The 12,145-nt window shown below is 42.4% G+C and overlaps 1 protein-coding gene across 1 annotated transcript in view; it reads left to right on the forward strand.

Moving 5' to 3' along the window:
- The first annotated feature begins 1,667 nt into the window (after window positions 1-1,667).
- LOC122934592 (glypican-5-like) overlaps window positions 1,668-12,145 on the forward strand; it is a 257,402-nt gene continuing 246,924 nt past the window's right edge. Inside the window, exon 1 of the mRNA XM_044290171.1 lies at window positions 1,668-2,513. Within this exon, the coding sequence (XP_044146106.1) occupies window positions 1,890-2,513 (624 nt within the window). The 5' untranslated portion in view covers window positions 1,668-1,889. The remainder of the gene's footprint in view (window positions 2,514-12,145) is intronic.

The following is a 12,145-nucleotide window of genomic DNA, read 5'->3' on the forward strand; positions in this document are numbered from 1 at the left end:
AAGGAACCAAGGCTGCTCAGCCTATGCAAAGATCCCAGAGGTGGATGGTTGCATAGCCACGTACCTCAACTATATAACCCCTGAACACCCTACAATAGTGAGGGGACACGACCACCGGCTCCCTACACCAGACACGGAGGGAGTCAGGGTCACCTGGGATCCAGCAAACAGAAAATAACAGATAAATGTACAGCACTTAACTTTGTAGCAGACAGGAAAACAGGATGAGCATGCACACACACTCCAGGAAGAAGTATAAGCCGCCCAGTAATGCATTATGGGGCGGAATTTAAAGGGATGCAATTAATCCAACTACATGACAGCTGAGAGAGGCTAACGAGATGAGGAACTGAATACCACAACAAAGAGAACTCAAGGAGGAGGTTCTGAAAGGCTTCTGTCAGAGCTTCTCAGCTGTCTGGTTGTGACACCTGAGCACTGTGATGGTGCGATGCTCCTGAGCACTGTGATGGTGCGATGCTCCTGAGCACTGTGATGGTGTGATGCTCCTAAGCACTGTGATGGTGCGATGCTCCTGAGCACTGTGATGGTGTGATGCTCCTAAGCACTGTGATGGTGTGATGCTCCTAAGCACTGTGATAGTGTGATGCTCCTAAGCACTGTGATAGTGTGATGCTCCTAAGCACATCATCTCTGGTCCTGGACAGTTGCATCAGTGATCTGTCTGCACATGCACCGTTTACTGGGACAAAATAGTATAACCAGAAATGGAATAGGGTATTGCACAGTGTATGCCCAGGCCCGATGGTGATGTGCACAGTCACAACATTTTAGGAGCAGAGATGTGTTTGGGCACTTGCAGTAATAGAAAACGCACTAAGGCACTTGCAGTAATAGAAAGCTCTGCCCCTCTGGGCACTTGTGAGCTCATTAGCATATTGATTCAAAGTTTTTTCAGCATTACAGTGGCAGAGAAGGGAAACAAAGGTACCATTTATGAACTGTGTATATGAACTACAATGCAATTCAAGCTGTTTGAGTTAAGAAAATTATCTGACAGTCTCCCATTAAGTTATCTGGACATGGCAGAGGGTGGTGAACCAGAATGGCCATCATTTCATATTAAAAATTCCTTTGCTGGTCATGCCATCCCCCAATATGGCATCACCACACACCCGCATTCTGAAAGGGACTTTGAAATAGCCCCTTTAAGTTTAATTGATTTAGTAGTAATGATATATTTTCATTTATATTGTGTGTTTGATGTCTGAATGGAGGAGAATATAGCTGGTCACATTCCAGGAACCAGATATGTAAGTATGTAATAAGTGGGAGTAATGACTGTTCATCTAATATAACAGTTATTAATCTGGTGATTTCTTGATTTCAATGGTTGATCTTTGAAAATGTATCTTATATCCATTAAGCTTTCCTTTATACAGAGCATCTTAAAGGAGTATTCTCAAGATAATTCTGAATAAGTCTCATGATAAGTGCTAAAAATCTGATTACTGGAGGTCCCTTGATCTCTTAAATTGGAGGTTCTAAGTCCCTTATTCCTCCCCATTCCTCAGCAACAGTGAGGAGGAATTTGAATGCAATGGCAAATGAGCATGCATCTATGGGACTGATGAAGGTAGGCAGGTAAAGCACTTGACAGTGAGGAGGAATTTCCGACAGTGCCAGATGTGGGGACCCCAGCGATCAGACATTTATCAGCAATCCTGTTGATAGGTGATAACTATGGGTTGTGGGAATTTGCCTTTAAGTATCATTAGATATATATTGAGGCCTAAAAGTATGTATAATTCCACAGTGCTGCATTTAATAACTCTTACTTATGGTTTTCTCTTTCAGAGACATTCACTTATTTGATTGACTTGGCCACAAACAACACACTTTCTTTGTTTGACAGCAAGTACCGCTCAATGTTTAAAAATGCGCACGAGTCAGTAAAGGAGCTATTTACTGACCTATCCCTTAATATTATGGGAGCCGACATGCCCTTGGATGATGCATTCTCTCGTTTTTGGGATGACCTGTTCCCCCTCGTCTACAACCACCTCATTAATCCAGGGACAGTGTCATTGTCAGGGGAGTACTTGGACTGTCTACGTTTGACAAGGCAGGATATTAACCCTTTTGGCAACTATTCAAATGACATGCTTGTCCATTTGTCAGAATCTTTGTGGACCAGCCGAATGATGAAACAAGCCTTAAGTTTGGCCGAGCAAGTAATCAACAGCACTGAGCATGCAGGAATGACCCGGGAATGCACAAGTGCATTGGTGAGGATGCAGTATTGTCCTCACTGCCAGGGATTGACTCTTATCCGACCGTGTGTTGGCTACTGTCTCAATGTTATGAGAGGATGTTTGGCCAGTGTAGCAAGTCTAGATGGCTCCTGGAGAGACTTCATTAACTTGGTGGAGCACTTTGCTGATCAGATGTCTGGATCGCATGACCTGGAGCAGTCTCTATTAGGAATTCGGGACGTAATTGACCAGTCGATTCATTATGCTGAGACACAAGGACCCTACCTCTCACAGATGGTAAGTCTGGAGCAATGAACTGTATTAATGATAGCCTTATTGATGTATCATATATAAGTGGTATCACCTTTATAAATATTAAAGGTGTTGTCCAAGACTTTGATATTGATGTCCTATCCTTAGGGTAGATTGTCAATATCAGATCGGAGGTCCAACTCCCAGCACCTGGACTGATCAGCTGTTGAAAGAGCCCACAATGCTCTGGTGAGCACTGCAGCCTCCTCTTAGGCCAGTCACTTCTCGTTCACTGGTGACATGGCCTAGGCACAGCTCAGTGATACAGTGAACGAGACTGAGCGGCTGTGCAATACCAAGTACAGCCACTATCCAATGGGTGGCACTGTGCTTGGTAAGCAGTGAGGAGGTAATCTCTGGTGAGCGCCGTGGCCTCCTCAAACTGCTGGTGTAGGACCCCTGCCAATCTTTTATTAATGACCTATTCCTGAGGATAGGGCATTAGTATTAAACACTGGGGAAATCCCTTTAATTATAACATTAATATTGTATACATTATATACATTTATCTGTCATAAACTACTTTTCACTCTAAAGTGTATTTTCATCAATTACTCTAGCTCCCATTCCACCTTGATTCTTTATTTATTTATTTTTTATTTACCTCATTTGCAGTTTTCTCTTATCCCCCATGCTTGAATTCTACTTCCTGGTTTGTCATGTGTCTCCTGTCTTATCATGCCTTAGGATAGATGTGTCCTGACACTAACCACACCCCTTGCTCCAAAGCAGGATGTAACCTACAGCATCTGAACATCAGAACTGATTTCCCACAGGGTGCAATAATTGGCTAATAACTTTAGAATAAGGCAGTTTTTTATAAATAGTGGTATTTGGGGAAAGTGATACTAGTCTGTTGGGGGGGGGGATACATTTATATTAGTGGCACAACCCCTTTAATATTATATTTACATATATTATATGACTTAGTTGTGTCATATTTCAGGGACATTCAAAGAGGACCCTAAATCAAAATTAAAGTTTCAATAAGTGCACATTCTCATCTGTAGACATTAGATGGCCATAATAGTGGCTATTGGGGTTTACTGTACCTCTATATACCATTGATTTCATACAGAGAAATTCATTTCTGTTCAAATCCAAGAGAAAAATCTTATGGCATGCTCCATCGTAGTATATTGTCAGCAGCCCAATCCTGTTTACCAGTAGAGATCTGCTGTCAACAGATGATTATCTTCTTAGCAGATCGGAGAGTGATTCAGTAGGCCGGTGATTGGGAATGAGGGTTTTTATTGGCTGTGTAAAAGGGGTATTAGGCTGTGTTTACTTAAAGGGGTTCTGCAGTATTTTCCCTTTCTGATGATCTATCCTCTGATCGATGCCGGGGTCCGACACCCAGGACCTGTGCCGATCATCTGTTTCAGGAGGCAGCAGTCACTTGAATGGAGCTTAGCCACTCCCAGGCCAGTGATACTAGTCGTGATGTCACTTGGTCTGCGATGAACAATGAGAAGGCCGCGGCGCTACTGGAGCGTTGCTGCCTTCAGAAACAGCTGATCAGCGGGGGTCCTGGTTGTCGGACCCCCACCGCCGATCAGAAGCTGATGATATATATAGACGATAGATCATCAGAAAGAAAAAACTTACAGAGAATTGGACATGCTCATTTACATATAATAGTAATAAATTACAATGTGCAAGTTATAAAATAATTTTATACAGTAGTAGTTACTGTAACCTGAGGTTCAAATCAAAACATTTTGGGAGACCACTGCAGGGTGTGAGTATCTTAAAGGGGTTGCCCAATAACAAGAAATGTATTTAAAGGGATTATCACATGACTAATTTAAAAAAAATGAAAATCAGACATCATATAGCACAGGCATGGCCCAACCTGCGGCTCTCCAGCTGTTGTAAAACTACAACTCCCACCATGCCCTGCTGTAGGCTGATAGCTGTAGACTGTCAGGGGCATGATGGGAATTGTAATTTTGCAACAGCTGGAGAGCCTCAGGTTGGCCATCCCTGATCTAGTACATGGCAATCTCTTTCTAACAAAGCTAGAACCTGCCATGTAGTTTACATAGATACAGAGCTCCCTACATTCATTTCTCAAGTAGCTCGGACAGCTGGCAGCTATCCTTTCCCAGGTGTGTGTGGGGGTGTCCTTTCTACTGCAGCTCTCTCGGTATCACAGCCCAATCAGGGGGTGTGTCCTTTCAGCAGCAGCTCTCTGCCCATCACAGTTCAAGGGCTGTGTCCCTTCTGCTGCAGCTCTTTTCCTGTAACTTTCACAACTTCTAACTGTAGATACAGCTGGTGGCAGTTAAAGGATCAGACTGAGCACGTGCGTCAACCTCAGGGAGGTGGACAGAGAAATAAGGAAAAAACTAATTGCAGGTGGCGCTATGCAGAAACATTTTATTGAATAACTCACTGGCTGTACTAAATGTTTTAACCCCTTCAAGAAACTGCAATTTTCCATTTTTGCTTTTTACTCCCTGCCTTCCAGGAGCCATAACTTTTTTACTTCTCTGTTCACATAGCCGTATGAGGGCTTGTTTTTTCGCAGGACAAGTTGCACTTTCTAATGGCACCATTTAATATTGCACATGTTGTAGTGGGAAGCTGGCAAAAAATTCCATTGTAAAAAACAACAGCACAATTCTGCCATAGATTTATGGGTTTTGTTTTTACAGTGTTCCCTATTTGGCAAAACCTGTTATCTATATTCTCTGGGTCAGTACGATTACAACAATGCCAAATTTATATTGTTTTCCTTGTGCTTTAATGCTTAAAAATAAAAAATAAAAATTTTTTGCAGGGCAATCCACTTTGAAGTGTGTATGACTTCTTGATCAATTTTTATCCCAATTTTTTCTTTGGCGAGGTGAATTGGCAAATTTTTTTTGTCCATCACGACGTTCACCATAATTTTTGTATGGCCCATTCAAAAAATATGGCGAAAAGCTATTCCATATAAAATCTCCTCAAAAGATAATGGGGCACTGTCTCCATTTGGAGAAGAAACTTTTTAGTATCCAGAGTTTGTGACAAGCAGAGAGTGAAAAAAGTGGTGTCCAAACACAATATTAAAGGGGTTGTCCAACCCCATAAATGCTCCACCAATGCCCAGGCCCCTCACACAGATTGTACTTGCCTTGCTCCCCGGCTCCCGCATTGCTTTTGATTCCTGCATGGCCGCCGCGGCATCTCCCCGATGCACGGATCACAACACACGGGGGGGCAGGAGTGACGTTAGGGAAGCCCGTTCCCGTTGCGGCTTGCTATGGGCTGCCACCCATCGCCGGATGTTTTGATCCGTGCTATGGGGAGATGCAGCGGTGGTCGTGTGGGCATCAGAAGCGACGCGGGAGTCGGGGAGGGAGGTAAGTACAATCTGTGTGAGGGGCCAGGGCATTTGGGAGGGTATTTTTGGGGTTGGATAACCCCTTTAAGGTACAATATTACTTTTATTCAAATCCACTGCTTACAGATTTACTATATTTTATGGTGGTTATGTTGCTTTGTACTTTGTAGCTGTTTAGAAGACTTTGTATCTGGAGTTTGCTTACAATCCCATTTTGTCATTAAACAGTTTGCTGTTTCGGAAACAAGGACACAAAGGGTATAATAACGTTTGCATTTATGAAAAGTCCTCATTCTTTGTATCTCTGATGCTCGTCACACTCTGTCTGTTAGAACAAATTCATGTCTCAAAGTCCATTGAAGAGTCAAGCTGACCTCAGCAACCGTGAAAGCTTCTGAAGGCTGAGCTGGCCTGATGGTGCCAAGACTTCGCTCATTTACCAAACCTTGAAACATGAATTGCTTTATTATTCTGCTTGCCGAGGGGGGTGCTGGACACCCTCACGCCATGTGCCGATATGGGCACTTATCTGTATTTACTAAGTAAGAAGGACCTGTATTAATACTTAGCACACTTTGTTAATCTTGGACAGTGTCCTGGAGTTGGATTATTACATTCTTATGTAAGCTTTGGTCTACAGCAGATACATGTCTCCAAGAACACCAGCCCACTGATAACTTTATCAGCAGGGCAATGGCCTCAATGCACAGTGAAGCTGTCAATGCATAGATGATGTAGTAGACTCTATCATATGTGGTGTGTGTTCTGTGCAGGATGTTTCTGACTTCTTGCTGATTGAAGTGAATCACACACATTTAGGGAGATTTGCTAAGCAAAATTTATCTTAAGGTCTCCTTCACATTTCTGTTTTTCATTGATGTGTGCTATGTGCATTTTCAATGGAAAGGGTGCATACTTTTAGATTTTAATGTGTCTGTCAGTGAGTCAGTGGAAAAATCACAGAGACATGCACTTCTTTGGTCCATGATGTGAACCAAACACGCCTACTGAAGTATACAGGTCAATGAGTTATTTTAGTGTCTCTTTGACCATTGGTAGGAGATGGTCTAGAAATTCATTTTCAGCTGAGCAGTGTCCATGGAATATAGATGACACACGGATGACAAACAATGGGCACACAGACCAAACACGGATTCTTCAAGAACATCTCCACAGATGAAACATGGACGGATTTTCCATGGATGTCAAATGGATATGGATATGTGAACGAAGCCTTAAAAGCCACACCTGGGTCTGCCTCAGGCTAGCAGAAAGTGCTGTACTGGAAGGGATGGAATGGCATGTCCCTCTACCACACCTACCTGCCATTCCAAAAAAATCCAGACCCATAACACACTTTCAAGAAAAATGCCTCAGCAAACTACAATCTAATGAAACCACCCAGCTTTCCAAGATTCTTTTACCTCACCCATCTAATAATTCTGGGTGAGATATACACCCGATCACCTACCCTACAGAATAAAGACTTCCGCATCTTATCCTAAGAGGTTGAAAAGTGTTTATCCCCGCACTGTGTTCCTCTATGTAATAACATTTTGCTGTGTAAAAAATAACATGCAGTGATGCTCCTTCCTGGCAATCAACTGCTCGCTAGTGGAGGAGACCGATGCTATTACATGCAGTGATCTCCTCCTCAGTATGGGGAGTAGCGATCGCTAATGCCATTGCTCAATCATTGGTTTTAGCAACACATTATGATTATACAGCAAGATCGGCTGCCAGCAAACAATTATTTTTAAACCTGCTAAAAGATACAATTCTAGTTAGTGATGCAGGTGTAATATAAGCTTAAGTTTTGCCATTCCACTATTATTTCCACTAAAAGTTTATGGATAAAGATACAATGGATAAAGTGTTTATCCCCTGAACAGACTGACACTATTCAATCAGTGCTGCAGTGTCAAACTGTCACACGTCCAACTGGTGACACTGTTGTACCTTTTTTCATAAACTTCTAGTAGGAATAATAGAGGAGGTACACAACATACAATAGTGTTCCAGAATTGTTATTGCATAATGGATGCAAGTCGACACTAAAACAATCATGTCAGGAGAGGTGACTGTCCCTCTTTAAGGAAGGAGCCAATGTCTAATACATCAAGCAAGTCACAATGTGATGCTATTTCAGATCATCCTCATTACTGCACAGGATTTGAGGAACGAATATACAGATGAAGACATGAATGACATCTGTGTGCTCTTTTTTCCCCCCCGCAGGCCCATAGAAATGAATGGGCCCGTGTGCAACAAATCTGGATTGGACATCGATGCTAAATATGGTTGTGTGCATGAGGCCTTAGGATAAAAACAGGAAGGACGATAATTCTGTTGCACATGCATAAAAAAAAATATTTAAATAATGTGCCAAGTTTTTGAAACCTTTTAAGCCTACATTGTAAGTTTTGCTTGCCACGGAATACTGGTATATAAAATGTGCACCACCATTGTGGTGGTGTAAGGAATACAAGCGAGTCTGAAATATCTAGTGAATTGCAATGAATTTATTATGCCGCATAAGCCAATTTAGGCCTGTTTCACACTGGCGTCAATGACAGGGGAAGATCCGTAATTACCGTGTGCAGCCTTGCGCTGCTGGAAGTCCGTCTGGCCTCATCCACTATAATGGGGACCGGCAGAGATCCAGACAGCAAATATGCTGAGAGGCGTCCAGATATTATCCGCTCAAAACTTCATCATTTTGATTGACTCCTAAATTCTTGCAGTTAAATGTGAATAATTTTTGTTATTTAATGAGTAAAAGGGCACTCTAGGACTTTAACATTGGTGGACTACCCTAAGGACAGACTCATGCAAGCACTGTGACCCCTTCGCTGTGCTGATTGATGAGGTCCTAGAGGTCAGACCCTTATCAATGAAGCTTTGCTGGCCTGTTCTAAGGCCGAGTTCACACGAACGTGTGTGACCCGTGCTCGTGCTGCGGCCCGCAAACAGCGGGCCGCAATGCACGATCGCCGGCCGTAGGTCAGCCGCATCGGATCGCGGACCCATTCACTTTAATGGGTCCGCGATCCGCCCGTTCCGCTAAAAGATAGGACATGTTCTATCTTTTTGCGGAACGGAGGTACGGGACGTAACCCCACGGAAGCACTCCGTAGTGCTTCCGAGGGGTCCCGTCCCGTGCGGCCGTTCCGCTATTCCGGATTTGCGGACCCATTGAAGTGAATGGGTCCGCATCCGTGAATCGGACCGCACACGGAACTGTGGCCGTGTATTGCGACCCGCGATTTGCGGGCCGCAATACGGCCACAGATCACACACGTTCGTGTGAACTAAGCCTAAGGCTATGTTATCAGTATTGAAGGTCCAGAGAGTGTTATTCATAATACTACAAAACGCCTTAGTATTTTTGGGTAAATAAGTAAGTTAGTATTATTAAAGCCTGTTCACGTGATTTAAAAAACTGGATTTAACTGTTAGGATACCGGATTGATTTATTTATTTTTTCGTTTTTGCGTTTTAATTTTTCTTCCCTATCTATATTGATCCATAACTTTTTTTATTTTTCAATTCACATAGCCGTATTAGGGCTTATTTTTTGCGGGACAAGTACTTTCTAATCCCACCATTTAATATGGCATACAATGTAATGGTAAGTGGGAAAAAAAATCAAAATGGGGTAGAATTGAAAAAAAAAGCAATTTCTCACCATTTTACAGGTTTTGTCCCTACGACGTTCCCTTCGAGGCAAAACTGACCCATGCCCTTTATTCTCTGGGTCAGTATGATTACAACGATACTATATATATATATATATATATATATATTTATATATAGGTTTTTTAGTGTAAAAATAAATTAAAACTTTGAAAAAAATTGTCCCCCCCCCATAAAATATGGAATGTACATGGCTTTTTTTGGTGTTTTATTTTTTTGGCGTGGTATCGAGTATCGCAATACTTTTTTATGGTATCGAAATCGAATCAAAAGTTTGGTATCGTGACAACCCTATATCAGACAAGAGAATCTTGTTTCTCAGTCTGAGAGTTCTTTAGGTGCTTTTTTGCAAACTCCAGGTGGGCTTTTAGGTTTCTTTTACTGAGAGGCTTCTTTCTGGCTTTGGAGCTCAGCCAGAGTAACCATTGGTTTCTTGGTCACCTGTCATACCAAGGCCCTCCTACCCCAATTACTTAGTTTGTTGGGGCGACCAGCTCTAGGAAGAGTCCTGGTTGTCCCAAACTTCTTTCAGTTAAGAATTATGGAGGCTACTGTGCTATTGGGAACTTTCCGTTTAGCAGAATCTTTTCAACCCTTCTCTAGATCTGTGCCTCCACACAATCCTGTCTCTAATCGCCATAGGCAGGCAGAGACAGGGGTGTGTAATGAAGGTGCCAACTGGTTGGTGGACAACTAAAATGTGGTAACTGCTTGTGTTTGTCGGCAGATCAAACAATATTCCCTACTGGTGGTCTGTCTGGGACATCTGGAGTATGTTCGCTGTGTGTGCATGTCCTCACATAACTATTACTCACAACACCTCCTAACAACTAGGTCAGAACAACCTAGATGATAAACAATTTGTTGACCCGGCCATCCTACTTCTGTCAATCCACAAATGATATGCTCCTTCTTAAAGTCAAATGGGCAAAATGGCTTCAAGTGCGTTGTAGAGGCATGTCTAACAGTATCTATCTTTTAACAAGAGGTATTCACCCTCAGTTCATTTGGTTTCCATTCAATGGCATTAGTGATGAACGAACATCGGCCGGGACGATTCGCGAATGCGTGTTCGTGATCAAATGTTCGCGAACCGCATGTTCTCAGCAGGCCCCATTCACTTTAATGGCCGGCAAACCTGAAAAAAACTTCATGTCATATTTGCAGCCAGCAAACACTTACTAGAAGTACACAAATAGTCCCACAACAGTGACAGTGACAACATGGTCATTGGCAAAAATTCCCACAAAAAATATGTATTTTATTAAGGGGCCATTTTTAAGCATCTTGAAGGAAAACTCTCCAAAATGTGCCCAGCTGGAGCCTAGAAATTTTTTATTTCCTATCGGTTTGATGTATACAAATGTGCAGCACTCCATGTTTTTGTATCCTGCAGAGTCCATAAAAAAATGGATACGTTAACGTCAATTTTTTTTCTAGCATGGAACTGTATGGTGAACGGACTCCACTGTACGGCATCAGTCTAAAGCTGTTAACACATACATTTTTGATATGCATTAAATGGATGTAAACCCAGCCCTAGTGTTAGAATATGCACCAGTACACAGCGTAGCAGCGTGGTGGAAAGGGGAGGCCACCATGTACTGACAGAGCGCTACCTAGTCCTAGTGGTCAAGGATGAGGAGTGGGACTGTGTTTCCAAAGGATCATTTTCTACTGGGAAATACAGGGCACAGTATAATACACTAGACTCTAGAAATACGTCTATGTTATGCGTGTTTCTGACACAGATTGTGGCGCAAAGGTCCTTAGCACCGCAATCTACATATTTTTTCCACTCATGCCAGGTCTAAAAAAGGATGGCGTGGGCAGGGAAAGGGATATAGTTATGGCCATCCAGTTATTGGATACCACCGCCATACATTGACCGGATAACACCTCTGTACACACAGTGACCGGATAACACTGCCATACCGTGACCGGATAAAAGGGTATAAGAGGGCACAGTACAGGGAATGACTAGGGGCACTGCACAGGGTGTGTGGCAGGCGCAGCACTATGAAGTGCCTTTTGTGCTGTGGCATTAGGAGAATTTTGGTATCTCTGACTTTTAGTCTAACCAGACTGTCTATTACTCTGTAATTCCTCTAGTGCCGTTCTATGGAAACAGTAGGTTTAAAGAGCACACCAAATGCTTGAAATAACTTCTTTATTAACTTTAACTTTTCTTCATATATAACACTGCCGCTTCCGCAGCAGATAGTCCATGTACATAACATGTGTTGAAAAGATATCACAAAATGGCGGTATGCATAAGATGGTGGTTCAACTGTTCAATTCTGTCATTCAACATAAAATGGTGGATATAGTTAACTCTTGAGCATCTGTATTGTTACTTTAAGTTATTTGAGCACTTTATGATCTCTCTGAGAGGTATATCTAAGATTTGGATTGTTTAAGACTTAACTTTTACTTATTAAACATTATAAAATATATCCTTCAAAGTGGTTCAATATAGGTACATCTTTTCATAGTCCCACATTCGAGGGGACTCCTTCAAAACAAAGGAAACCGTGTCTACACTTGGTGTCAAACACAGTCACACACAGAGAAGGACTCCTTGGAAACA

The sequence above is a fragment of the Bufo gargarizans genome, chromosome 4 (assembly GCF_014858855.1).
Source record: "Bufo gargarizans isolate SCDJY-AF-19 chromosome 4, ASM1485885v1, whole genome shotgun sequence".
Taxonomy (NCBI): Eukaryota; Metazoa; Chordata; class Amphibia; order Anura; family Bufonidae; genus Bufo; species Bufo gargarizans.